This window comes from Micropterus salmoides, unplaced genomic scaffold (genome assembly GCF_014851395.1).
Source record: "Micropterus salmoides isolate LMB-PRFRI ecotype aquatic unplaced genomic scaffold, ASM1485139v1 Ms_hic_scaffold_23, whole genome shotgun sequence".
Lineage (NCBI taxonomy): Eukaryota > Metazoa > Chordata > Actinopteri > Centrarchiformes > Centrarchidae > Micropterus > Micropterus salmoides.
Window position 1 is genome coordinate 17583714 of NW_024041484.1, and position 27103 is coordinate 17610816.

Below are 27103 nucleotides of genomic sequence, written 5' to 3' on the forward strand. Positions count from 1 at the left end.
TGTCTGAGTGCAAACCATTGTAAGCCCCTCTCTAACCTCACCTGACAGCCTAGTAAACACACCCCAAGGCCTGTGAGCTGGAATGACCCATAAATGCACCAATCCACCAGAGTAATAGGCAAAGAGCAAATCCTCCATTGCAAACCAAATGGTTAAGTTTGGGCAGAGTGACAGCAATTTAACCCTCAACACCACACTGATGACTTCAATTTCTACCACAAAAAAAGACAAACAAAAGAGGCGGAAAAAACTGCTGGGCTGGCACAAAAGTAGGGAACACAAATTCTGAAAGGACATCCCAACTCCCACAGTCATCCTCCCACCAACAACACATGCTCGATCCACTTTGTTCAGCCGGTGCATGTCCAAGGTGCTGTCTTGGGGGAATCAAACTAACAACAATACAAGTCTAACCGGGCTGGCTTGCAGCACTTACCACATCACATCCACTGACACAGCAGACAATCATCAAAGATAATCATTGGAAAAGCAGAGGAACCAAACCTCACCTGGCTGCATGCAGACCACTCACACCAGTTGGAGAAGCAGGTACAGATGATTTATCATTCTTAAGTAATAAAAAGTTTGAGAGAGGAGGAGTGAAAGTCTTGAACAAAGGTGTAGTGTATTTTTCGGACGGTTTACATCTGGTTCAGTTCATGTTGACATTTGATGTGGTGCACTATGCCACAAAGGTAATATGTATAAGTGGTGAAGTAACCTTGCAAATAATAAGAGGGCTTTGAAAGTGTTCTGATATAAATGTCTCAGTTGTTTCATGCAGTTTTGTTCCAGTTTTTGTTTCAGTCAATTTATTATATGAGTTATCTAGTATATTAAGTATAAGTACTTAATGTTAATGCTTAATGTCAGGATCACGATATAGTGTTGATTGATTGATGGGGATTTTTATAATCAATCAGTTTACAACAGTTCTGCAATTAAGCTTACACCTGGAAATTAATGAACTAAGATAAACCATTGTGGCAAATGACACACTTTTACTGCTAAACCTGTTTTTTCCACACAATGATTATCCATGAACACAGTTATTTTGAACACAGTTATTTTGTCAGCTCTGGATGGAGTAAGCCATGCAAACTCTTCCAAATGTTTGAAAGTCATGAAGTGGATTTTAGCAAAGCTATCAACGGGAAACAATCCCACAAAACCCATGCAGTGCAAATACAACCCGTTTTGTAATTAACATAGCTGGCTCAGAAACAAAGCTCCTGGCAGGAAATTAGCATTATCATATTCCTCTGCATGTGTTTCTCCTTAGTCTGTCAGGAAGATTGTAGACAACATTTGTTTTGAGTAATATATGTTCCATTTTTCAGAGATCTGAGAAGCCCTGACTCACCAACAGTTTATAAATTTAATTGTAAATCCTGACACACATCAGAAATGACTATCGTGTTGTAATGACGATGGAAGGGAAACAAGCTGTTGTGTGTGCGAGTCAGTTTTAGACTATGTAACTATGATTCAATCTTTACACATCATTAATTGGATCTTTAAATACAATTAAATGCAATTAAAATAAATGAGTAGGATTTGCCATTTGCAGTTTGTAAACACAACATTTCAAGTTGGCCCAACCTCAACGACAACAGAAGTGCTTGCTGTGTCAGTTCTTCACTGTTGGGAAAAAGAACACAGTAACAGTAATTTAAGCTCTCGTATACATACCAGCTCATTACAGACACTAGCACTGAGTCCCAGACAATCAGCTTACTAAGTTGGTTGGTAATGGCCATAACTTGTGTGTTAGACAGAAAATGATTCCAAGTTCAAACTCTGACAACAAACTGCTTTGTAATCTCAAAGACAGGATGTGTGTCTTTTTCAGTTTACTATGAGCTCAAAAAGCCATTATATGCCTTTTATTTATTTATTAATAAGGCACATCTGTAAATAACTACACATGCTGTCATTAAAAGAAAAGAACAGTTTGCAAAGAAGACAAGTCACTTTAAGCTAACCAACCAACAAGCCAAGCTTGTTTGGACAGTACAGTGGCTGATACAAACACATGTCCATTCACCTCGTTAGTAATTTGTCTTTGACGTACAGTTCCTATAAATGTTCTCAGGGCTAACGTCTGGATTTGTAATTGATCATACAAGATTACAAACATGTGTAAAAGAATGAGCTGTTCACAAACACACCTTGGCAAACACAGGATGAGGTCTAATGGGATAGCACGGCTGATCAGGGATAAGTGTTGCTCCTATCCTCACACAACTCCAATGGGATTATCCTGCTGCATTCAAGCCTTTGCCGTCATCACTGGAAATTAGCGCAATCTCACGATGGCATGTTGAAAGGTCACCAATCCTGACACTAGCTAGCCTCTACAAAAACTGTAGCCTGGCCAGCGTGCAGTAAAATCCTCCCAGATTAAGTTTGACCTCCCTGCCATAACACCATTACATCTCATGTCTGCAGACAATGTTTTGTCCTTAAGTACAGTGCGTCATCTTTGTACAGGATGCTTTAGCAGTAGAACTCGACCAACGTGCCTTCCCTCCTAACAGTGTAAGCTGAGTCATCAAAATCCTTATAATTTACCATAAAAACAGAAATACATTAAATATCTAATAGTCAGTTACACTTACTGTACTGCATTAACTTTCTTGAGCACAGAATTTCAATCAGGTCTACCTTGAGAATACCCTCTATGCCAAATGCTGACTTCATTTTATCTTGTAGTTCCCGTAGGGTTTTCAACCAAACATTGAAGATGCTCCGCTTCCTCTCCAAAGTGTTTAGGAGTAAATTGATACCATTGACTTCACAGAGCTGCCTTCAACCTTCTTAAAGCCGTATCATCCTTAAACTATTTGAAATAAATTCAACTGTGGCCATAACGAGATCTGCATGCCTAGAAATAATGCTTAAATACACTGTGGCATTTAAATTGTGGTCAGGATTATGGTGCCAAAAAACACCCTTTATATAATTCCTCCACCTCCACTAGTCTATCTGTTTGACATAAGGCAAGATGGTAAATGTATACATTTACCCAAAATCTGATTAGAAGATTATTCAGACCAGGACAACATCCTCCCATGTTAAAATAGCTGGATACACTTTTGAAGACAATGAGCTGTACTTCATAATTATACTGAGCTGCATTTGTGTACTCTTTGTTTATCTCAAGATTCTCTGTTGACTCCAAACACTGTAAGACTTTACAATTTGCATTAAGCAGATAAATGAATCCTGACTGCACCATGGACAGCAGCAGTACAAAATTAGCACAAAGGTCAGCAAAGTACTCAAAGGGATTTGTGAGTGGAGTTAAAAAGAGATCAAGCATGCCAACCAAGGTCCGAAGGGTTGTACATGTAGAAGCCAGTAAACAAAGAACATGTAGGCTTGCATTAACCTGTTTCTAAGTGGGCCATGTCTCAAGTGCTGAAAAAGGCTTACCACACTATATACACCACCATGGGATCATGACCTTTGATCCTGGGAGAATGTGATTGGCCAAGAGAAGCTTTGGCGTCATCATGAGTGACAGGCTGGCACATGGTGAATGAAAAAACTAGTGGTACAAATACAGGGAAGTGAGAGGTGCAGCCTCATCATTTGGGACTACGCTAGATAACTCTGCTGAGGAAGGACATAGGCAAAAGGAAACTTACAGAGTTTAAGGTAAGCTGGGTATCTGGAAGGCAAAGAAACATACACCTGGATGACAAGTTTGGTAGTTTTTCTTGCAACTTTAGTGTTTGGGTTTTATCTTTATGGAAGCATGGATCACGCTTTTATCATTTGCACCACACGTCCTACCCCAAAGCTGGGTCAAGAAGCTTTTACCCCTGTATAGCGAGAAAGCAGGGGAACATATTTTCAAAACAGGTGTGCCGGCCTTGTCTTTGAAGTGTGCACATCTATGGAAACCCATGGCCTACCCGAAATGAGTTCCAGACATACATGGAGTGCATCAAGAATTTAAACAAGCACCAGATGGCAGCTGAGAGGAATAAAGTAGAAGCTTAAGAGATGGGTGGATAGAAGATGGTAGAGCTGACTTCAGATTTTGTTCATTTCACCTCTCTTTTTTGTTTTTGCTCTTCTCATTGATTGTATCCCTCCTTTTGAATCTCACATTTTCTCCTTTACCCCTTTCAGTGGTTAGCACCAGGCCATCGGCCCTAACAGGGGGAGTTCTACTCATGCGAATCTCTGCAATGTATAGCTGAAATGTGAAAATATGTTTTTGTATGCAATGGCATACAAACTGTATCAGCTGTACAAACCAAAACAAATGGACTTGCTTTGGAGATGTGTGGCAGGCTTAGCCAGATGAAACGCCTGATGAAGTGTGTGCATCTTAGACATGCATGTCTTTAAGTCTGAGTTTTAAGGTTGTCCTAATGCAATTAAAGTTGACCTGGCTCTGCATCCTTCTTTGGAGCTTTACCTGTCATTAGCAGGAAGGTATTGACCCATTATGAGCAGGTTACTTTCCTCTGTTGGCGGCAGCAATTGGTATTTAATGATAATGACATTAGTGGTAGAGTTGGCGCCATATGCTTGTGGCTAATTTGGGCCAGAGTTTTAACAAGTGTGGATTTGTGAAGACTGCAGGTTCATTTGTATTTCATGCTAGCTATGTGATTTAATATAGTATAGTATAGTATAGTATTTTAAGGGACTAAATGTTAGATATCTAGAGTGTAAAGAGCCTTACCAAGACTGTTGTTAATCAAGGAAACAGAAACAAAGTCAAATGCAGTTGTATAGGTCATCAGTTACAGTGTGATCCTAATTCCTCAAAGTCCCCAATCCTCTGCAAATTATAAAATGTTATCTGATCCTCTTTACCTTAGATGTTTAAAGCGTTCAGGCGTCTCTCTGCCTTATTATCTTAAGACCTATGTGACACTGTGCAGGATATTACATAGTTCTCTATAATACTGTTTCTCCCTTTCCATCATAGGTTGGGCACCAAAATGGCACTTCTCCTGAGTCTTCTCTGCATCTTGTGCCTGGTTGGCCCAGTTCTCGGCCAGGACATGCCTTATGAGGAATATATGGCCCAGATCCAAGCCTGCCCTAAAGAGTGTCGCTGCCCCCCCAGCTTCCCTCGTGCTGTTTACTGTGACAACAAAGGCCTGAAGAGCATCCCCAAAATCCCTCCATACACATGGTATCTCTACCTGCAGAACAATCTAATTGAAGTGCTGTCAGCAGATGCCCTGCGTAATGCCACATCACTGCGCTGGCTGAACATAAACCGCAACAAAATCACTAGTGAGGGAGTGGAAGAAGGTGTCCTAAGTGCAATGTCTCAACTGGCGCACCTCTACATGGATGACAACCTCTTGTCTTCTGTGCCATCTCCCCTGCCAGCCAGCCTGGAACATCTACGTCTGTCTCGCAATCGCATATCCAAGATCCCTGCTGGTGTCTTCATTGGTCTGGATAAGCTTAACCTCTTGGACCTCCAAGGGAACAAGCTGATGGATGATGCTGTAACTGAGGTGAGCCTAAAGGGTCTAAACAACCTGGTACAGATCAACCTAGCCAAGAACCAGTTGAGTAGCATGCCTCTTGGCTTACCACCCACCACCACCCAGCTTTTCCTTGATGGCAACAACATTGAGAAGATCCCAGCGGGCTACTTCAAAGGTTTGCCAAAAATGGCATTTCTGAGGCTCAACCACAACAAGCTTGGTAGCAGTGGAGTTCCCAAAAATGTATTTAATGTCTCCAGCATGTTGGACTTGCAGCTGTCCCACAACCAGCTGACCGAAGTTCCCCTCATTCCCTCAGGTCTTGAACACCTTCACCTGGACCACAACAATATCAAAAGTAAGTCTGCAAGACATTTTCCCAATGCACCCACTGCTTTTTTTCTGATTATAGTGATTCATGCGTTGCATACAGTGTTTCTTTTATGCATCTCTAGAATAGGATTGTTTATCAGAGAGGGATTCTCTAATGTTATTGTCAGTCTTACAATGATTCCCTCTGTGTATTTACAGGTGTGAGTGGCTCCAATGTATGCCCTGTCGACATCGACACTGTGGACGACTCCATCAACGAAAGTGTTCCTAGACTGCGCTACCTCAGACTTGATGGCAATGAGATTAAACCACCAATTCCCAGGGATGTCATTCTGTGTTTCCGTCTCCTGAGGTCCATTGTCATCTAAAAATAACTATCAGCATCTTGTAGGCTAATTCTAATTTCCCACAAATTATGACCTGGTAATGTTGAAGCTGATCTGATCTGACACCTGTGCATCCATGCAACAAAAATGGTGACATGAGTAATATTTGCATGTTCAACTCAAACAGTTGACTCTAGTTAGCATCAACATTTGTGCTGTGACTTAGGAAAAAGTTCATTTCAGTTTCATAAGTCATTGATTATTCAGTGGAATTTTAATAAAATCTAAAACAATGTACAAAATTGACAAGGAACTGATTGGTTAGAAGTTTTATTGGGGTTGTAATCTGTTGACCACGAGTTGTGCCTTATGTTGATATAAACATCTGCATGTACAATGAAAATCTGATTATAATTTAGCATGATGGTGATTTAGACAGATAGGACAACAATATGTATTTTTGGCATGTGAAGCTCTTTGAGAACTCATTGTCATTATGCTTCTTTGAGCAGGAGGCAAAGCCCATGAATGTTTAGGCAAAATATCACTTAAATTTTTTTTTTTCTATTGTTTTCAGGAAAACCTTTGCTTTATATTTGTAGACTTGAAGCCAAATGAACGGTCTTGTGTTCTAGGTTTGTGGTCTTATTTCCTTTTTTAACTCTATAACTCTGTTCTACAACTATGCATATTTACTGTAGGTAATTTATTTTTATTTAATATTGGAGAAGAATAAGTAGAAATTTGACAGTCCTGTGAATATCCATGGCCAATATTCCTTAATGTTTTGTATACAAAAGAAATGTGAAAACTGTTTTTAAAAAATGCCAATACACTTTTTAATTCTGGTCATTATTTTTCTGAATAAACTGAGTATTTTATTTTAATTGTCTTCAATTTAAATAAAACTTCTGAAAAATAAACATGTGTCCCAGTGTAATTTTCTATAACTCTAGCACTAAGTGTAAATGTTTGCCACAATAATAATGATAATATCTGTGGTAGTTTGCAATTTTCATTTGCATAAGATTTTGTTGAGTTTTTCCAACAAATGTTATTTATGATATATTGGATAAAAACTTTAGGGAACTATTCTATCACTACAAAGTGAACATACAGAAGATCATCATCCACAGCTAAGTACCACACACAAACCAAGAGCTCAGATTGGTGTGCAAAGTCAGTATTCAGTCTGTCTCTCTCGTAGATGTGACCACCTGGTCTCAATTTTTACAATTTCATTATATGCAAAAAAAAACCCTAATTGAAATCATTTGATCAGCACAAGCTCCAGATTTAACACTACATGACAAATATACTATACTACTACATGAATGCTTCTACAGAGTGGACCAGCTCTGCAGGACTTCTCAGGCTCTTTACAATGCACTCTGTCATATACTGTGGGCATCAATCATTGTGTCAAGATATTTGGGGCAAAATTTAATTCAGTTCTATGCCTTTTGATAATGCTTGGCAGAAGAAAAAACCCTGAATATGAAACCCAGCTTATATGGCAGGTGCAGAAGGATTTCTGGCATTCTTACTACGTCCTTTTCCCCTCACTCATCAAAAGGTCTAGAGTTACCATGGGAGTGAGAGAGAGAGGCGGGCATGTTGAGACAAAATCGTGGCCAAATAAAACTGACACGGTAGAGTTAGCCGGTAGCATGTGTGTGTCCTTTTTTTGTTTTAACAATGAACACTGAAGACAGTCTGTGTGTAGCATCTATTTGAACGTGCACTGACATCAGTAAGATCAGCTCATTCTCCATCAAGTCAGACTGTTATGGTATCCCATGACTGAACTCAGATCTGTAGTTAAGGCAGAACTTTTAGCGAGTGACGGTGCAAAGAGAAAGCAGTTTTAACCAAAAGGGAGGGCAGAGGCCTTCTTCCAAGCGAGGACTTCCTCTCAGCACCATGCTAACAGGGGCTCCTCACAGAGGTCCCATTGTGTACAAGGGCCCCATGGATCCCCCATACATGAAAGCAACACATGCCAGAGTTTCACCTCAGGAAAAGGCAGACAAATATTTCTGTCTGATTGAGCCCCCCAAAGGCATTTTGCCATTGGGGGGCTTTTGCTCTCTCTTTCTCTCTGTGTCTGATGTCTGTATGTGTGTGTGTGGTGTTTGAAAGGGTCGTGCATGTGGGTGTGGGCTGTGTGCACTCCGAGTGACCAAAAGCAATCTGCTCTGGTCCAATCAGTCTCAGTGCCTACCTTCACACATAAGCAGCAGGGCACTCAGGTCTGCCAGAGCGTGCAGACCTACACATACACACACACCCACACACTTGTCACATTCACACGCACACCCACACACACCTTTCGCACACTCAACACACCCACCCTCCCTCTTCAAGGCACCCTGCGCGACCTCTCACCATTGGCCAAGTCCCGGAGCCCTCAGCATCTCCATCTCGGCTGAAGGGACCATTCGGGAAAGCAGGAGACAGAGGTAAGCGTACTTGGTGCTATCTTTCATGCAGGCTCAATGGCTCTCTGGTGCAGGGGATTAGGCATGGAGAGTGGCTTGACTTGGCCCTTCCAAAAACACTGCTACTCAGGGTTTGCACAGGAGCCACTTGACTAATTGGTTGGTGGTGCAGCTGCTTTATTTCCACCAGGGATTTTCTTTGGGAGCTTTGCGGGTGACTGAAATGTGGATGTATATGCTTTAGTAGTGTGATTCAGGTGTGAGTGTTAGACAGGTGTTCTTTGGATTACTGACAACCTTTCTGAAACTGGCATATTTTGCAGTTTTGACAGCTGCAGCTTTCTTTTGATGAAATATCTAATCAAGCAATATGAATTTTGCCTCCAGAGATGTCTTTTCTGCTAAAAATACCTCACTCCAATTTCAATGAGATTTTTCCAATGATAATCTTATTTGTTGTTTATATCAGTTTTATACATTATACATACATTATACATCTGTCAGAATAGAATTATGCGCATATAGTATTTTTCTTACTTTAAAAATGATGTGCAGGTTTATTGAGTGTTCTCTTTCAGTTTTAACCTTTTTCGTGATACAAATATACCGGTTACCAGTTTGTTCTGCAACCTGTAGCAAAGGGATGTCTGTCAAGTTTGTTTATGGCTTTTGAGGAAAAAAGGGTAGAATCACTGGATATCAGGAATGCCCAATGCGGAGCCAAGTATAACACAGGAGCAGTCCGGAGGCTACACTCATACACACATACACAGTTTACACACACTGTACACTGTGATGGCCTGTATAAAAGCACACCTCTGTCTTCAGTATAGTCCCTCTTTCAGAGTAACCATGCAGGATTTCACAGCCTCATGACAGAAAGTCTACATCAGTGGGGACGCTAACCAGTCAGCTCACCTTTTCTCAGGCGTCCACTCAGTTCAATGGAGATGTTTCCACGTCTATGACAATGGCAGGTTTGATTTGAATAATTAGTTTATCCCTCTGATATCAACAAAGATTAGATTCATGACTGAAATAACCCGTGATGGTGTGCTTTTTTTTGTTTTATATCTGTCCTCATCCCAAAAATAGCCGCAGTGGTTTCTCAATTTTCTGACTGCGAAAGATAGGTGTGTTGAGACAGAGTGTGCATCTGTGAGAGAATGTGTCCTTCCGTGTGTGTGAGTGTGTGTGTGTGTGTGTGTGTGTGTGTGTGTGTGTGTGTGTGTGTGTGTGTGTGTTTGAGCACCCTCACAGCTGAATAAGGCTTTTCCTTGCAGCCGTAACTCACTGCCATCCTGTCCACAAACCTCGGAGGAATTTGGAGTTTGAGTGCTGAGACAGGCAGCGACCAGGTCTCATAAAGGCCCTCTGTGAAGGGGTGAGGGGTCGAGTTAGCTCAGAAATCCCTCTCTCTCTCTCTTGTCCTCTTCCACTTAGTCTTTTCCTCACTCTCTCCATCTAACCCTGAGGGCCAACATCTTGTCCACGTCTCTCTCCATCTCACTCTTTTCTTCTCTTCTTCCCTTCCCTTGCTCTCCATTTCTCTTCCCTGGCCTTGAGGACTCTCTTTAAACTCGTGCTTTTTCATGGACTTGACATCGTCTGTCTCAGGCTTGGTGAGATGTAGCTACACCTGTGCTATGAAATCCCTCTCTGATATATGATTGATTCCTAGGCCTAATGTTGGTTCTGCCATCAAATAAAGCAGTAATTAACATCTTATTATTTTAATAGCACTTCCCACAAGGGATTCACATTATAGACATAATCAACCTTACTAAGCTTTGCAGATCTTTGCTGCTGAGGAAAGACCCTCTTGACTTCGTTCTCATTTCAAGTGTGTTGCAGAGTATTTTCCTGCATCTTTCTGCCAAAGCTTTTTTACTGTGATTTGGAAAAATAACTGAGACAACAACCAAAAACAAAGAAACTCAAATTAAGTGTTTCACAGTGGAAAATAAGCAACCCCAATCCCTTCTCCTTTAAATACATTTAAAACCATTATCTAAAAATCTACAATGTAGATTTATCTGAGGCGTTTAACCCTGTAGTAACCCTGTAGCCCTGTAGTCCAGTATCAGATCAACTCTGACTTCTAACCTTTGACATGCCACAGACGAGCACTGATTTAAGCCAAGATGGCTGCTCCCGGGAACAGTGACCGTCTGGCTACAATGAGACAAAAGGCCCTCATATTTCAATCCTGCAAGCTGTCTGCACCTGAGTAATGAATTCACTGATCTTAGTGATGTAACCTAAAGTCAAACACTAGTCTGTAGTACTATGGACTGGTTATGCAGCCAATATCCTGAACACATGCTTTGTTGAAGTGCACCTATGTGGAACTATATTTTAATACATAGCTCAATACATAGCATATCTGAGACAGTTCTTCTAACTTTGCCCCACATTTGGATTTCAAGACAGTTCTTTTCAGCACTCTAGTTCCTTTTTCAATTAAGCATTTTGCTAGATAATGACAATAAATAACTAACAAGGAAAACCTTGTGAGGTTTTAAGTTCCACGTAGATTTGTAAATCTTTGCATGGACGTTCCCCCTTTGATTTTACATCTCTCTGTACATGTCAAGGTGGACTATGAGGATGCTCGTGCGGCTCGTGCTGGGACTTGTCGTCCTCAAAGCGGTGGTGGCCAGCCCCAGATTTTCCCGACAAGTGGACTTGGACTCATACGACAGTGCCAACTATGATATGGATCTAGAAAATTCAAATTTGGAGAACCAGGATAACTATGACTACGAAGATGTGCTGACAATTGATGATCCTCAGGTAAGAAACTGTATCGTCAATCGGTAAAGACAGTTAGAGTGTAATGTTCACATCAATTGAGTGATCGCTGGAAAATTTGTGGAGACAGACATAAAATATTATTGATATCACATTAACATGATATACAACTCACATGAAGACTGTTACAATCCCAGAAGTCCCAATTTCCTTTAGATTTCACAAATCACAGTGGTGACAGTGTAATATTGGTGAATTGGCTGGTTTTGGATTGAGGTCACCAGGTTCATGGAGCAGACAGGCATCCTGCTGATTCCAACTGCGGCCATTTGAAAAATGGACAAACTGCTTTCCAACTTTATGCACTGTCATGGCCAAACTTTTTCACTTTTATACCTTGGCCCGCCACCATTGAGGTTGCATGCCCAAGAATCACCACAGGCTGAATTCTTCTGTATCTGGAGCAGAACTGAACATTTATTTATTTATTTTTGGTGTGGAGTCTGCTCAAAAGGAAACATGTTACATGGTCTAATGTTGACTTTACATTGTTATTCAGAAAATATATATTTTTACAGTAACAGAGGAAAAATACAGGAAACACAGATAGAGCATTATCTGCATGTATCATTTTCCCACACTGTCTGTAACATACACTTTCATCATAAAGCTGCTATGGGACAATTTCATTGTAAGTGTAATCTTATAATTCAAAATCTGTGAAAATCTGAGAGATCTGAAAAACTTGCTGTAAAGTGAGCAAAACCAAATGACTGCTGTGCTTTTTACGACTTCTCATTTTTTTCAATTTCAATTGCTTTATTGGCATGAATGGCAATAAAAGAGTATTGCTTATTGCTTCTCATTCTACTCTAGGGTTATTCTAGGGTTACAAACTAGATGATAAACTCCAGAAGAGCCCTTTAAATCAGCTTAAGTTGAGTGTGATGTGGCACGCCTGCACGGATGCAGGGGACATTGGAAGGCGAAACTTTAGCCAAATTTCATGTTCTCGTTTATACCTCTTCATAACAAGGAGATTAAGCCAAGGCAATGTCAAGATGGCACGAGGAAAAACATCCACAAGGGATTTTCAACAGGCTTCTTCCAAGGCAGCCATTTAAGTGAAACCTGATGTGGATTGCACTCACAACACTGCTCAATCAGTAAAGAGCAGATTTAGCAGATCGGACAAGATATAGTGAATTATTTTGTCATTTACTGTTGTAACACTTATAAAAAGGTACAACCACAGCTTTTGTAATTTACAATGATTCAGTTCTGGTGTGCGAAGCTTTACAACTGATATGACAGGGCTCAGTGTGGGAAAGTTGTAATGTGTTGCAGGAGAATGACTTTGATAATGTCTCTGTTTAACAACCCTGGATATGACACAGCACATTGCATAAGGTTTTGTGGGAGTCTGTGGGAGCAGGAAGAGGAGAAACAGAACAATTTGAGTTATTAGAATCATTCTCACCCAATACAACGTTTTGAATTGCAGTGTTGAGAAATAACATATTGCAAGCATCTGTCATTTTGTTCTGGCAATAAAACAGTTAAAGGTGAGAGGGGCAGATCCTCAGATAGACTGGTTGTTTAACAAGAGTGAGGATTAAAAGGATTTTAATCACGCACAAACACACACACATCAGATGTCAGGAGAGAAATGAAGCGATGATGAGCTCCATGCCTCTGGAATGCTGACTCTGCTTTCCACATCCATCTGTTGGTATTTCTCTTCTTTCTCCTCGGGGCTTGTGTCTTTTGAGCAAAGTAAAGACTCATCTCCAATGTTATCCAAGCAAATTGTCTTCAGTCTGCTGCATTTCTTTGTTTCAAGTCTCTGCAAATCCTTTAATCACTGATTTTAGATTGATTTAGGCATCTTCTTAATTTGATCAAGACATGCAATCATACTGCCTTTACAGTATGCGTGTTTCATCCAAACTGAGAAGCTCCAGGGCTGAAAAAAGTACCCCAACATGGAAGTGCCAAAAACGCAGTTCCACGAATAGCCACTTGAGGCAAGCTACAAAAGCGAGTCACTCCCTGTCACTGTTTACATCCTGGTACAAAAAAAAAACACATTTGCTAATTTCTCCCTTTATTGTATTAAGTCTTAAAGTTTTACTTTGAGTGACAGGTGGCTGCCCTCTCAGGTGGCTAGTCCACACTGAGTTTCACAGAAACATGGGTGACGTCTTGGACACTATTTCCGTGTTTTATACATAAATAGACATAGTGTTTCAACCTTATCCAATGATAAGTATCTTGTAATCTTGTCCCTGCATTTGTCTTGCCAAGAGTTAGATAAGAAGATTGATATTGCTCTAATGTTTGTTCGTCAAATTAGTAGCTACAGCGAGTTAGCTTAGCTTAGTATAAAGACTAGAAATGGGGAGAAATAACTAGCCGTGCTCTGTCCGAAACAATATGTGTATTAACAGGGGGTTATGTGTCCATGTGGACGCAGTGACTTCCTGGAACAAAACAAAATTTTGGAAAAGGGGAGGCAATGGACAAGTGTATAAGACACATGCCTTTGGTGTGAGAGACACTACTGTGACACATCTACCAACGTGTCTTTGAGCAAGACACTTAACCCCTGGTTGCTAAAGAGGTTTGCAACCTGTGATATATATAGCAATTGTAAGTTGCATTGGATAAAAGTGTCAGCTAAATGAATAAATGTAAAGGTACAATTGAAGAGATTTGTTGGCATTCGCTCTGGGCTGGAGAGCTACATAAATGTGGCTCACAATTTGCACCATGAGGTTTTATTGGACTCAAGACTTTATATGAAATGACTGTGATGTCCTAGTGCTAATTATTTCTTTGTAGTGATTGATACTTTAGCAAATAATTTTGTCATTTTGTTTGTTGTAAACGATGCAGCTGGTCAACCAAGTCTCTGTTGTAGAACCTCTTGAAATATTTCAGCATTTTGTGGCTGAAACTTCATTTACTTTGCTGAATGCATCGAGTGATTGATAGACTATATGTTACAGCAGCAATATGACATTTGGCATCAGCTTGATGCAGACATTCAACGTTTCTCCCTGTGCATTCTGTATTCCCATGCTGTTTCCAGAGCTTTTTTTTCAGTATTTTTGGTTGCAAGCCTTTCGCCTCTTCTTCCCCCTCGGGTGTATATGTTTGCTTTGGGGAAAGGGGGAAATGAAGGGGAAGGCTGCAGCAAGCTAACTCTGTGCAAGACCTTTCAATGGCCTACCTTGTTGTATCCCAAACTGTGTCTCTGCCAACGTTAAAGTGTGACATTCAGTGCTGGACATCTCTTCATTGCTGCATTTAATGTCTCTGCATGACCTTTATTCAATTATATATGCCGTAACCTATCAATTACAGGCTTGTACTTATTTATTCATTTTTTAAAACCTCTTGGCTTATTGACATCTCATCACTATGGCTGAAAGTAGCTGAGAAGTCTAAAATATGGATTCTTGTAGCTACCATGTGTGTCTTGGTTCCACAAGGACCATTCCCTTTTTGGAGGGTTGAGTCAGCCTTGTTGGGCGTGAGAGAGTGTCAGGTATTACCTGTGGCGGTGTATGGGGGTTCATCGCCCTCATCTGGGGAATGATAGAACTGCACGTTTGATCAAACACCAAAAAGCCAAAGCGCAACTGAGTGTAAATGCAATCATAATACCCAATGGATATACCTGAAGCTTTTAATGAAGGAACCATAAAGCACTGTAATTAATAAAGCTCAGTTGTTTTGGCAGAGTTGTCATTTATTTTGTTTCCCAACATAAAACGTAATGCTTGTTTATTTCATAAACAGAAGTGCCTAAGCCTTTGTTTAAGCAATTTGATATTTTGAAATGAGACATTAACATGGTGCTTTAGTCCTTGGATGTACCCTCTGCAGTTTGTATAATCCTTAAAGTGATTTGTAAGCATCCCTCTATTACTGATCAGTTCATAACCAAAGAGATATAAACGAGGTCCAAAAAGAAAGTTATTTTCCCTGGCACTTTAGATTGCAGGATATAAGTTAATGTTCTTTTGTACATCTGTTGTTATGGAAAACATATTTCATATACATATGTACACATTCAGAAAGTGCTAATGGTTGGTGGCAAGTGAAAATAAGTCTTATCACTGTGGTCACCAGTTCCCATTCCAAAAATCCAGTTGTCATTGCGGTCACTGCTCTGGATACCTGAATCTGGATACTTTGCTGCCATCTAGTGGTGGACATAGTGAAGCTGCTGATTTTCTCATGGTTCTTGGGTTGGCCCGTGATACAGCAGTTGAACTGTGTCACATCAGACCATAGTGTCTCAGTTCTGGACACTTCTCCTGTTGCTTGATTTATTTTTTGTTTTTGCTTTTTCACTGTTTTGAATACAGTATATCACAATAGAGAGAGAGAGAGAGAGAGAGAGAGGTTCAACTGAGAGGTGATGAGATGCACCAAAAAAACCTGTACATGGAACACTTAAATGTCCCGGACATACACTAGTTGAAACTAACACCTTAATGTGAATAGAAATTATTTGTGATGAATGTTGAACATTTTGCCTGCGTTATATCCATCAATCGATTTTCTGTATCCACTTCAACATCATTGGCAAGGGGGGCTGAAGCCAGCAACATTGGGCATTCATTTGTGATCTAGATCTTATCAAACGTCATGGCAAATGCAAATCTTATGCCATAAATCACATGATAACAATGACAAATTCATACACATGATACTGTATTTGTCCTATGATAATCTCAGAAGTCATATATTATTTATTTACATAGCATCACATCACTGCTTATAATACATGTAGATAGAATGGTGAAAGTTGTGTAATGTATGGGATCAATACTTTTTCTTAGGATAGACCAAATAGCAAAGGGATATTATAATTGGTGCTGGTACAGAATTGATAGAGCATTGCTTTCCATGTTATCAGTAATCTACAGGCACAGTGAATTTAATATAAATCAAGCCTACTGCAATCTTCACACACACACACAACAACGATCAGGCATATGCTGACATGTCATGTTTGATGCCTCCGTGGGGTTAAATGCATGAAATTTGCTCTTTCTGCTGTCTTCTTCTGCAACATCTTAGGGTATTAGGATATCACAAGCACTTTCATCCTTCTCACCAAACTTCAGTTTGACTTAAATGTTAAATTTGGTCACGGTGGAGCAGCCAAAAGGGAATTACAGAATACTGTGGCGATCTTGAAAATATGCTTTTGCTTATTAGTGTCAACACACAGTGATAGACATCAGCTTTTTTCTTTATGTACAGCATGGCCATGCAATTAGACAACTGTACAATTCTATTGACGTGGGTTGTTAGAAATGACTATGAGATATAAAGTACGTTTTAAATGCTAATGTCTTTAAACATTAACATTAATTAATGTTACTAAATCAATGACAGTTGGTAATAGATACAGACAAATTAACAGATGCAAAAGATTTACGTTTTCAACATTTACATTTCATCATTAGAATGCATTAAATGCTCTGGCTGTCAACATCTTGCCTACATAAATGCTAATTTCTTCTCCTGCTACAGAACATACTGACACTTTTCACTGAGTTGTCAAACATTTTGCTTGTTGCCCTCCTTGATTCAGTATATGCCCATATATTATCATATTCTAAAAACAGTTGAGAGATGACTAAACTCAATTGAATAAGGGAGCGCCAGTTTTCTTAGTACTCTCTTGAAATCAGTGGTAGACTTTTTAATGTAGCATCTCAGAATTATGGTTCATTATACAGTAGATATGTCACTGTTATTACATTGGCCTTCAACCTCTAATTAGTTCCTATGTTAAGTTGGCATCTTAGAGTCTACCAAACACTGAAATGTAGTGTAGGTTAACCACTTTATTATGAAATAGAACAAAAGGTCTTGGCCTAAATTTCGCCTGTGTACATTAATATTGGGATAAAGTTAGCGTACTCCTTGGGAAATTTGCAATCAGGATGAGCAAAATGGAACCAACGCAATCAAATGCTTACTTTGACTAGTTTTAGAGCTTTATTTGATGTACACACTAAGAAAAACATTATGTCAGTGTACGTATTACTTTTCTGATGCTCGATCTCAAGTCAAATTCTCATTAATTTTTGACTCACTGCTGCTGTCTTTCCCTCAGATAGAGATTGGAACACTGGCTCCACCTGACTATGACCACCCTGTACCAGAGGCCTCATTGGAAGAACAAGAAGCAGAGGAGGAGGAAGAAGAAGAGGTGCCCCTAAAACCCCAGCTCATCCCTCAGGGTTCAGGGGGATCTGGGGTTCTCATGGGCCCAGACACACAGAAAGGTCTGAAAAAGCACATACCTTTGATATCCAAAATTAACTTGGTTTAAGAGACAGCCTTGCTTAGGGCCTATGGTATCACCGATAATGACAAAAACATCCACAACAAAGAAACACTAATTTATTCTCTAAACTAGTCTGCATCTTCAACAATCATCTTTTCCATGTGCATGTAATCCATTTAACTAGCTGTTAATGGTTAAATGTGTCTTTTTCAATCACTGTGTCACCGACTACACAACCTAATAATCATTGTGAGTTTCAAACCTGATTATTGATCCATTTCTGTTCATCTGTCTGTTTATTAATACCTAATCTTGTCTCTAACAAGAGGTGGAGCTGCATCTGGCACCCATTGACATCCTTCATGTCTCCGGGGATTTTGGGGGCTCCGTAGGGTCTGGGGCCTCAGGAACTTCTGGGGCTTCTGGGTCTGGAGGCTCAGGAGACCTAGTGGTCTCCGGCGCCTCTGGGGGTTCTGGTGACATTGTCCTGATATCCAGAGCCTCCGAGGAGCTCCTCAGCTCTGGGGGATCTGGGGAATTCTTGGTATCTGGGGATCTCTTGATATCTGGGGATTTCTTGATACCTGGGGATCTCTCAGGATCCGGGGATAGCATTGGATCCGCAGCTTCTGGAGCCTCCGGGGACCTTGGCTCTGGAGGTATTTCCATTGAACTACCCCTGGGCTCTGGAGGGTCTGGGGACCAGTCTGGTTCTGGGATCTCCGGAGATCTCTCAATCTCAGGGGACTCCGGAATCTCTGGGGTTTCTGGGGACTCTGGTGAGTCCGGGGACTCATGGATAACTTTGTTGTCTGGAGGTTAGTACTTTTAAAGAGTAGATGTCTGTTAGTAAGGCTTGTGGCTACTCTGTTTCTTGGTCTGTGTAGCAGTAACCTGTCTTACTCTATGTGATTTATGTTGATTTGATGTCTTAAATTCCATTTAACTGTGTTAAATGTTGATTTTGCTTGTAATCTTATTTGTTCTACTGTGTGCCACTGTATTTGTGTTACTCATAATCATGCTTCTCCTAACCTTCTGTCTCATCTAAAATGTGAGTGTGATTGACTGGTTAACGGGTTGATTGATTGTCTATCTCACCCCTCACCTTCCTAATCTCATGTCTCCTAACCCCAACCCTTGGCTCTAACAAGAGGAGGAGCTGCCCCCTATTCACGAGATTACCCCCAGTGAGGCATCAGGTGCTTCTGGGGAGTTCTCAGGAACTTCAGGAACCTCAGGGGCCTCTGGGGATATTGTAGCCTCTGGAGACTTAGCCTCTGGAGCTTCTGGAGCCTCTGGGACTTCTGGTGTCTCTGGCTCTGCAGAAGCAGAGGTCACTGAGGTAACTCTGGTCCCTGACATTGATAAAGGTCAGTATATAGACTTGTGTAAGATATGTTAAAGGCAGGGTAAAAACTAAAGCCATACCTTAAAGGCCCAAAGGTATATCAAAAAGTTAACACTTTGAATTATGATGAACAAGTTGCCAGTGCCAATTCTGAGCCAGGGAGACACTTTTTTTATGAAATTGCCCTTTTTTGTTAGTTTGTCTACTTTCAATCAACTTTGGCCACGTTGTTTTTTTCTCATCATTTCAACATCACTGTTTAATTGGTTGGAGACCAGCAGCTTTAACTGCCCTGTGGAGTTTCTGGGTTGTTTGTATCATGCACAAGGAGCATATTTTTTGTAACCACTTAACACTGCTAATATACTGTATGTAACTTATCACTGCGGCAAACAGTGGGCTACTGATTGCCAGACTTCCTGTTCCATGTCCATGCCGATCTAACCTGTTTCTTTAACACCTAATCTTGTCTCTAACAAGAGGAGGAGCTGCTTCTGACTACAACCCCTCAGGAGGGTACTGGAACTAGTGTAGAAGGGTCAGTTAGCTCTGAGTTGCCAGAAGAACCTGACGAGCCTGATGAGCCTGTGGTTGACTGGGAAGGTCAGTATTGAATAACACAGGCAATGAATTGAGAGAAGCATGATACAAATCTCAGTTCCCTTTTGAGCTGCAAAGTCTGCAAAACCCTGATATCCTGAATCCTGACTTGATTGATTTTGCCCTGTGGATTGGGGTCCTGTTGTTTTGCTGAGTTTTAGAGGCCAATTCCATGAACTACCAACTGTATCTAACTTTTTCATATTACATTCCCTCTCCTCTTCTTCTTATCTATGTGCTCCAGGTATGCCCACTTGCTTGCTGTGCACGTGTCTCGGTGGCTCGGTCTACTGTGATGACTTGAAGCTGGATAGTGTACCACCTCTTCCCAAAGACACCACTCACTTCTATGCCCGCTACAACAGAATCACCAAGATCAACAAGTCCGACTTTGCCTTCATGAGTATGTTTCCTGTTTGTATAAAAATGATTGATTAGACCAGTGATGTTCACAACCAAACATAAATGTGAATGTCAGGCATTTTATCATACCCACAACTTGACTGATGTTGGGAGTGCGCTGTCAGTGTTTCAAAGTGTGTTTTTTTCCGCTTCCTTCCTTCCAGACAAGCTGAAGAGGATCGACTTAACCGCCAACGAGATAACGTCCATCGATGACAAAGCATTCTTGGGTCTGCCTGAGCTGGAGGAGCTGGTGATTCGAGAAAATCATCTCTCACAGCTGCCTGCTCTTCCCGAGACCATGAGCCTGATTGATGCCAGCCATAACAACATTGCCACCAAGGGTATTCACAAAGAGGCGTTCAAAGTATGTGTACACCTCAGTATCTACATCACACAGGCTCCCTCAAACACAATATAGCACTGCTTTAGTGCTTTTAATACTGGATTTTTTTGTTTTACATTTATATAATTTCAGAGTAATTGTGATATTAGTATTCTGTCCCTGACAAAATTTCTACCTTTCTTTCTTTTTTTCTTTAAATAAGTTGGGAATTCCTTAAGGTTTCTGTTAAAATCTAATCACATCTAACTGCCTGAGCCAATAATGATTTCTATCTTTTCTCATTGTATCCAGGATATGACTAGCCTGCTGTACCTGTACCTAACAGACAACCACATTGACTACATCCCTGTGCCTCTACCTGCCAGCCTGCGATCTCTACACCTACAGGTATATCTACTTTGCCACATGTCTCATCACTCCCCACCAGTGGTGAACATTGAAATTGAAATATTCAATGCAAAAGGCACGTTCTTTGCATTCTTGGGGTTAAATCTCTTTATAGTTCTAACTCAATATAAAAATCTTTACCTGAAAAGGCAATATGAAACCATAAATGATTACATAGATAAAACACAGGTGTTTTAATGTTCTGATCAGGGGCATGTTCATTCTGAAAATGATGTGCACCGTTTTGCTACAGATTCCAAGTTGAACTGAAAACAGTGTGCATATGCATCAGGCTTTGAGGTACCATTTCTCATTTGGTGGGTGTGTAAGAGGTTTTACCCAATCAGGAGTCACGTGTATATAAACACTGCCATATTACAAAGGTAGGGTACTGCAGTGCAGTGCGCTGCAGTTGCGTACACAACCTAATGTCCAATGCACCACAGCTTCTGTTTAAATAAACGTTTTGGTACGTTTTGCCAGGGCTGTACTCGGCCCTGATCTCTGCTCATGTTGAAGTAGATGGAGCTATGCTGAAGTTACGTGAGGTCACCATACTTCCAAAATCAAAAAGAATGACAAAGGTGTGACTTCTCCCACCCAAACAGGTGCGACAAAGCCAATAGGAGGGTCATTTTTTTTCTGACAATAGGATCCAAATCTATTGAATTTGAGTCCTTAAATATCTTCTTGAATCTATTCAGGTTTTGCCTATAACAAAGTAAATTGTTACAAATAAGGTAACATTTATTTTAAATTTATATTTTTTTAGAAATATTTTAAACATCAGAATTCATGCTAAAATTTCTCGATACTCCCTACATTCTCTATACCAATCTATAATTTCTGCATTATGATATCAAAGCAAGTCTTATATGTATCCTATCTCTATTGCAGCGTAACAATATTCAAATGATGCACGAGGATACGTTCTGCAACCTGAAAGATTTCAACTACATCAGGAACGCATTGGAGGACATCCGTCTGGACGGCAACCCCATCAACCTCAGCAGGACCCCTCAGGCTTACATCTGCCTGCCCCGTATACCCATCGGGGATCTCATTTAACCACACTGACACATACCTTCACTCTTGCACACTGACTCTCACAACCACATGCACACATCTTTGTACATAGACACACAAAACCACACACAAAGACATGCATACCATTTATCTCTCCTGAAACAATCAATTCATTCCAATAGTGCATTTTAAAGCTGCCATAAATGCTGCTGATGTATACTACAGATCAGTAAAATTCTGTGTGGAAATAAAACACCCACATAAAACACATACATTGTGAGTCAGATTCTGGTGATCAAGCACATACACACTGCTCTGCTGCACCTTCTTCCTGTTGTTCAGATTTTTATGCCAGGTGTAACATAACACACTGAAACCATCAATCTCATACTCTCACCTACCAAAATGCATGTACACACAAATATACACACACACACACACACACACACACACACACACACGAGAACATTCTCAAAAGCCAAACTGTTCCGCAACTTGATTAAGAGTAAACAATAGGTAACATTCGGAGAAAACAGTTTATTAAACACCCTCAAATGGCATGTATGTTTCTGTTTAATGTCTGTTCATGGCTGGCAAAACAAAAACAACCAGTAATATTGTTTAAATGTTTGTTTTGTAAAAATAAAAAATAATATTAATATTGATGACAAATCTAACACTTTTGGAAATGTATACTAGCATAAACTTATTGAAGCTGGAGCTTAATGAAAGGTAAATTGATTATCTAATGCAATAAAAGACGCATTTAAACACAATCATTTGTTGTAAAGTCTGTACTGTAATATAAAAATATATATTCTGAAAAAAAGATTTTTTACAAGAACTGCAATATTTGGTATTTTACATTTCAAAAAGTGATGTTTTAACCATGCACAATAGCCTATACCAAAGACTCAAATGTCTAGAGTCAATAAACTAAAGACTATTGTTTGATTTGGGAGGGGGGGGGTTGTTGATTTTGATTGTGGATGGGGTTGAGAATAATGCTAATAGCTTGCTATTGTGTGCTCTGTATGGAATAACCACAAGTGAATAAAGTTGTTTTGAAGACCTCTCCGAACAAGGAGTGGCTCAACGTTTTCATTGACAACTTATAGGTTGTAAGGAGTTTAATAAGTACAATGTGCATTTTGAAAAATATGCAGATGTGGCCAAGGTGGAAACACCTCAGAGATATAAAAATATGTCGCATCAGGGATGGTTTTGTGAAGAGAAATCCCATTAATCAAAAATTTTCAATAAGTTTTTCAAACAAGTTGAGGAACCGCTCCTTCCTGTCCATGACATCTGAGTCTTCCACCTTGCCTCTGTCTTCTGTAACCTCCTCCGTCCTTCCTTTGGGTGCAGAAAGTCTCTCCAGCCTGGCTTTCTCTCGCTCCAAAGCCAGCCGGTCCCTGCTCACTGCATCTCTGTCCTTCTCCACCATGGCCCTCTCCCTCTCCATCACTGCCTTTTCTCGCTCTATTGTCGCCCTCTCTCTCTCCAGCGAGGCTCGGTCTCGGTCCAGAGCGGCGATCTCCCTATCCAGCACCGCTCTCTCCCTTTGCAGTACCAGCTGCTCCCTTTCCATCACCTGTTTCTCCCTTTCCATCACCTGCCTTTCGCTGTCCATCGTGTTCCTCTCGTGCTCCACCTCTTGCATGATGCGATCAATCTCCTGGCGTCCCTCGTGCACTGTGTCCTCTTCCCCATCCTCATCTCCGTTCAGAGAAACCTCGATCTCTGGCCCGTCTGCTGACAAAGCCGTAGGGGAGTTTATCACCATGGATACCTTCCTCTTCTTGGGTTTGGAGACGGGTAAGAAATCTTTGTCACTGGCGAAGGCCTTCAGGATGGGGGCGTTGCCTTCCAGCCGACCCTGCATTGCATCGTCCATCAGACTGAAATAAGGCCACACTTCAGGGAACACTTTCACCCCATCTGCAGAGTTCTTTAGCTCCTGAGGAAGCAGAGAGAGGGCGATGAATAACGAAGAAGAAAAAGTGTCAAAACATTTATTTACGGAAAAAAAAAAAACTGTACCTTGTATTTCTTCTTCATGTTTTCCCATTTTTTGGATGCTTGACTATGAGTCATCTTATGTTGCAAGCCCATATGTTTCAGGATGGCCCTGGAAATATAACCATCTTAATAGCACACAAAAACATTAGAGCATTTATCATTAGCTGTTTTCATAATTTATTAATTCTGAAGTCAAGTAAACGTCACTGGTTAAAAGTCACTGGTTAAAAGTCACTGGTTTAAGCATTTTGAATATATGTCAACTTGGAGTTTGAAAATATGTGATGGTCTGTTCATATTATCTGATATTTAAAATGACTAAACAATTGTTTAACAGATGAATCAGTAAAGAAAATAATCATTTGTTGCAGCCCTGAAAAACATTGTATTCACTATCTGACAATCTCCTTGCAGTATCTGTCACTATCAACTAAAGCTTTTGCCTGTCAGGTTAAGAGAGCTTTCTGAATAAGACATTTGTTCCAAATGAAAACAAACATAGAGGGAAATAGCACAAAGTGAAAACAAAGAAGACAGATACATAAAGGTACTATCAAGAACTTTGAATTTTAAAACATATTAAGCAAAGACCAACTCTGAATGGAAAATATCCCATTATGGTACTTTCTATTCATGCATCTCCATACTTGGACCTGTTTCTATTTTCACACAATAATGTCTCTCAGAGCTTTAATTTTTTTAATTTGCTGGCTTACCTCCATGACCACATGGAAGTATTTCTCCTTCCAGAGAAGAGGTAGTTATTTGAAACCCTCAGCTTCACAAATTCTTCAACTTCTTTTGAACTCACTAAGAGAGAGAGGTGTAAGTAAGAAATGGTTGCTGAAAAATGTATGAAATTAGTTAATAAAAACTTCCAGTCCACAATTCTCAACAAACACAAATATAATGTAAGCACTTCAAGAAAATTACATTCAATGCTGGTTATTAGGAATTGTGCATACTGTATTTTCAGCCTATTATGAACTACATTTTGGGATTCCATTTTTTTAACTTTTATTTAAAAAGGTTTACAGAAACACTTGGGGTCCCTTTTCTTAATCCAGGTTAGAAGTTCTCCATCACCCTGTCATATAACCTGCCAGCTCACCCTTTTATCTGAACTTTACAACAGGTGTCTCACTCCATCAAAGTTAGTGTAACGTTATTAACTTAGTTTTGTGTTGTGTTTGTTGCCTCGTACTTCGTTTATGCTTATTCAGACAAATATTACACAACAAACACAATCTACATTACCAGCGGGGCTGGCTGAAAAACGAGTGGAAAAACTACACTCTCTTTTTATTGTTAAATTAAAGCGTGCTTGTTGGGACTTTCACCGTGGAGCCCGGTTGCAAGGTGCCCTGGCTAACTCCAATCAAACTGTATGTATCGTTAGCTAGACTGATTAAACCTGGCATTTCTTGTTGCCTATACTTACTTTTATATGTGGGCTCCAAGGGGCTGACTTTATCATAAGTGGTGTTCGTATAAGCGTGATCCTGGAACTCCATTTTCCGTTCTTCGTTTTAGCCTTTTTATCAAGTGCCCTTCGTAGGAAAAGACTGCTTGATCGTTCCTCCTTCAGAGGGATCCTATCTTCTTCTTCTGCTGCTGCTTTTTCTTCTTCGTCGTCTTCGTCTTCTTCTGCTTTTGAGTTTTAATGGCGGTTGGCAAACAACGAATTGGTTTATTACCGCCACCAACTGGAGTGTCTGGTACTTACATTAGTCAAAACCAAGCAAAATAAAATAATCAAAATCTCATATTAGTTCATCTAAGATACCGAAATAGGATTCAATGAAATTGATTTCTGACAGTGTAACACAGGGGTCCTCAAACGTTTTTTTGACATTCCCTCCTTTAGAAGCCGAAGAAAGTTTACCCCCCTCCAGCAAAAGTGGATTTCATTTATCAATCATTACCAACCCAGGAGATTGAAATAAAAAATAAAATAAAAAAAGATTCATGTTAGCAAAATAGCCTTGCTTGCATCAGGGCCCTTTGTTTGTTTTTTTCACCACATGAATCACATTTATGCAACTGTACCATTATGAAATATCTTGTGGTAAAATACCATATAATTTCTGCTGTATTAGTACCACATGTTCCTGTAGCAAATACCTGTGGTTCTTAAGAGATTTTATGGTATTTTGGGATGTTTACCACAGGATTGTAGCTACCTCAAGCTCTGCAGTTCTTTACCATACATTCTGTGGTAGGCTACTGTACCACACAGGGCATTTACTGTGTGGTAGATCTCTGGTACAGTATCACAGGTTCTGTGAGTCATTACCACAGAATTTGTGTACCTATTTTGAATAGTGTGCTGCTGTAATGTGTACATGTGTGATGATGTGCACATCTCATTTCTCCCACTTTCCTTTGAATTTTGTAAAACCATGACACTTTCCTCTCTATCCTCCCATTGCCTTTGCCACTTGTCCTTCATTCTCTGTTTAATATTGATTTCTGTCTTACTGAAGCTAACTGCCACATCATTGTACTCATTGTTGGTGGATGGAGTGAGACATGATGTCCCAGATGTGCTCAGTTGGATTCAGGTCTGGGGAACGGGCGGGCCAGTCCATAGCATCAATGCTTTCCTCTTGCAGGAACTGCTAACACACTCCAGCCACATGAGGTCTAGCATTGTCTTGCATTAGGAGGAAACCAGGGCCAACTGTACCAGCATATGGTCTCACAAGGGGTCTGATGATCTCATCTCAGTACCTAATGGCAGTCAGGCTACCTCTGGCGAGCACATGGAGGGCTGTGCGGCCCCCCAAAGAAATGCCACCCCACACCATTACTGACCCACCGCCAAAACGGTCATGCTGGAGGATGTTGCAGGCAGCAGAACGTTCTCCACGGCGTCTCCAGACTCTGTCACATGTGCTCAGTGTGAACCTGCTTTCATCTGTGAAGAGCACAGGGCGCCAGTGGCGAATTTGCCAATCTTTGTGTTCTCTGGCAATTGCCAAATGTCCTGCACGGTGTTGGGCTGTAAGCACAACCCCCACATGTGGACGTCGGGCCTTCATACCACCCTCATGGAGTCTGTTTCTGACTGTTTGAGCAGACACATGCACATTTGTGGCCTGCTGGAGGTCATTTTGCAGGCTCTGGCAGTGCTCCTCCTGCTCCTCCTTGCACAAAGGCAGAGGTAGCGGTCCTGCTGCTGGGTTGTTGTCCTCCTACGGCCTCCACGTCTCCTGATGTACTGGCCTGTCTCCTGGTAGCGCCTCCATGCTCTGGACACTACGCTGACAGACACAGCAAACCTTCTTGCCACAGCTCGCATTGATGTGCCATCCTGGATGAG

General features: G+C 40.7%; 3 protein-coding genes across 4 annotated transcripts; 2 read left to right on the top strand and 1 right to left on the bottom strand.

The window, feature by feature from the left end:
* The first annotated feature begins 329 nt into the window (after nucleotides 1-329).
* On the top strand, nucleotides 330-7027 carry kera (keratocan). Its single transcript, XM_038738431.1, has 3 exons — nucleotides 330-549; nucleotides 4955-5829; nucleotides 6003-7027. Exons 1-3 carry the CDS (start codon nucleotides 518-520, stop codon nucleotides 6170-6172), a joined length of 1077 nt encoding a protein of 358 aa, XP_038594359.1. The 5' UTR covers nucleotides 330-517; the 3' UTR covers nucleotides 6173-7027.
* A 1338-nt stretch (nucleotides 7028-8365) lies between these two features.
* On the top strand, nucleotides 8366-22561 carry LOC119918418 (leucine-rich repeat protein soc-2 homolog). Its single transcript, XM_038739154.1, has 10 exons — nucleotides 8366-8592; nucleotides 11169-11367; nucleotides 17471-17642; nucleotides 17971-18462; nucleotides 18799-19017; nucleotides 19476-19598; nucleotides 19840-19998; nucleotides 20162-20364; nucleotides 20635-20730; nucleotides 21628-22561. The coding sequence occupies exons 2-10, from the start codon at nucleotides 11176-11178 to the stop codon at nucleotides 21796-21798; spliced, it is 1827 nt and encodes a 608-aa protein (XP_038595082.1). The 5' UTR covers nucleotides 8366-8592; nucleotides 11169-11175; the 3' UTR covers nucleotides 21799-22561.
* On the bottom strand, nucleotides 22279-25416 carry si:dkeyp-38g8.5 (uncharacterized protein LOC568385 homolog). 2 transcript variants are annotated; one of them, XM_038739156.1, is made up of 4 exons: nucleotides 25220-25416; nucleotides 24495-24588; nucleotides 23800-23887; nucleotides 22279-23716 (listed from the first exon to the last, which is right to left on the bottom strand). In XM_038739156.1, exons 1-4 carry the CDS (start codon nucleotides 25290-25292, stop codon nucleotides 23003-23005), a joined length of 969 nt encoding a protein of 322 aa, XP_038595084.1. In that variant the 5' UTR covers nucleotides 25293-25416; the 3' UTR covers nucleotides 22279-23002. The 2 variants fall into 2 exon arrangements, with proteins under 2 accessions (XP_038595084.1, XP_038595085.1); XM_038739157.1 differs by having other exon boundaries at nucleotides 23800-23903; nucleotides 25220-25240.
* Nucleotides 25417-27103: the final 1687 nt, after the last annotated feature.

Excerpts from the sequence above, each read along its gene's own strand:
- LOC119918418 (XM_038739154.1), top strand. The coding sequence starts at position 11,176 with ATGAGGATGCTCGTGCGGCTCGTGCTGGGACTTGTCGTCCTCAAAGCG. Across the intron at positions 19,018-19,475 it reads GGTCCCTGACATTGATAAAG|AGGAGGAGCTGCTTCTGACT; the intron begins GTCAGTATATAG and ends GTCTCTAACAAG. Across the intron at positions 19,999-20,161 it reads GTCCGACTTTGCCTTCATGA|ACAAGCTGAAGAGGATCGAC; the intron begins GTATGTTTCCTG and ends CCTTCCTTCCAG.
- si:dkeyp-38g8.5 (XM_038739156.1), bottom strand. The coding sequence starts at position 25,292 with ATGGAGTTCCAGGATCACGCTTATACGAACACCACTTATGATAAAGTC. Across the intron at positions 23,888-24,494 it reads ACTTCCATGTGGTCATGGAG|GGCCATCCTGAAACATATGG; the intron begins GTAAGCCAGCAA and ends TTATATTTCCAG. Across the intron at positions 23,717-23,799 it reads ACATGAAGAAGAAATACAAG|GAGCTAAAGAACTCTGCAGA; the intron begins GTACAGTTTTTT and ends CTGCTTCCTCAG.
- kera (XM_038738431.1), top strand. The coding sequence starts at position 518 with ATGCAGACCACTCACACCAGTTGGAGAAGCAG. Across the intron at positions 550-4,954 it reads CACACCAGTTGGAGAAGCAG|GTTGGGCACCAAAATGGCAC; the intron begins GTACAGATGATT and ends TTTCCATCATAG. Across the intron at positions 5,830-6,002 it reads GGACCACAACAATATCAAAA|GTGTGAGTGGCTCCAATGTA; the intron begins GTAAGTCTGCAA and ends GTGTATTTACAG.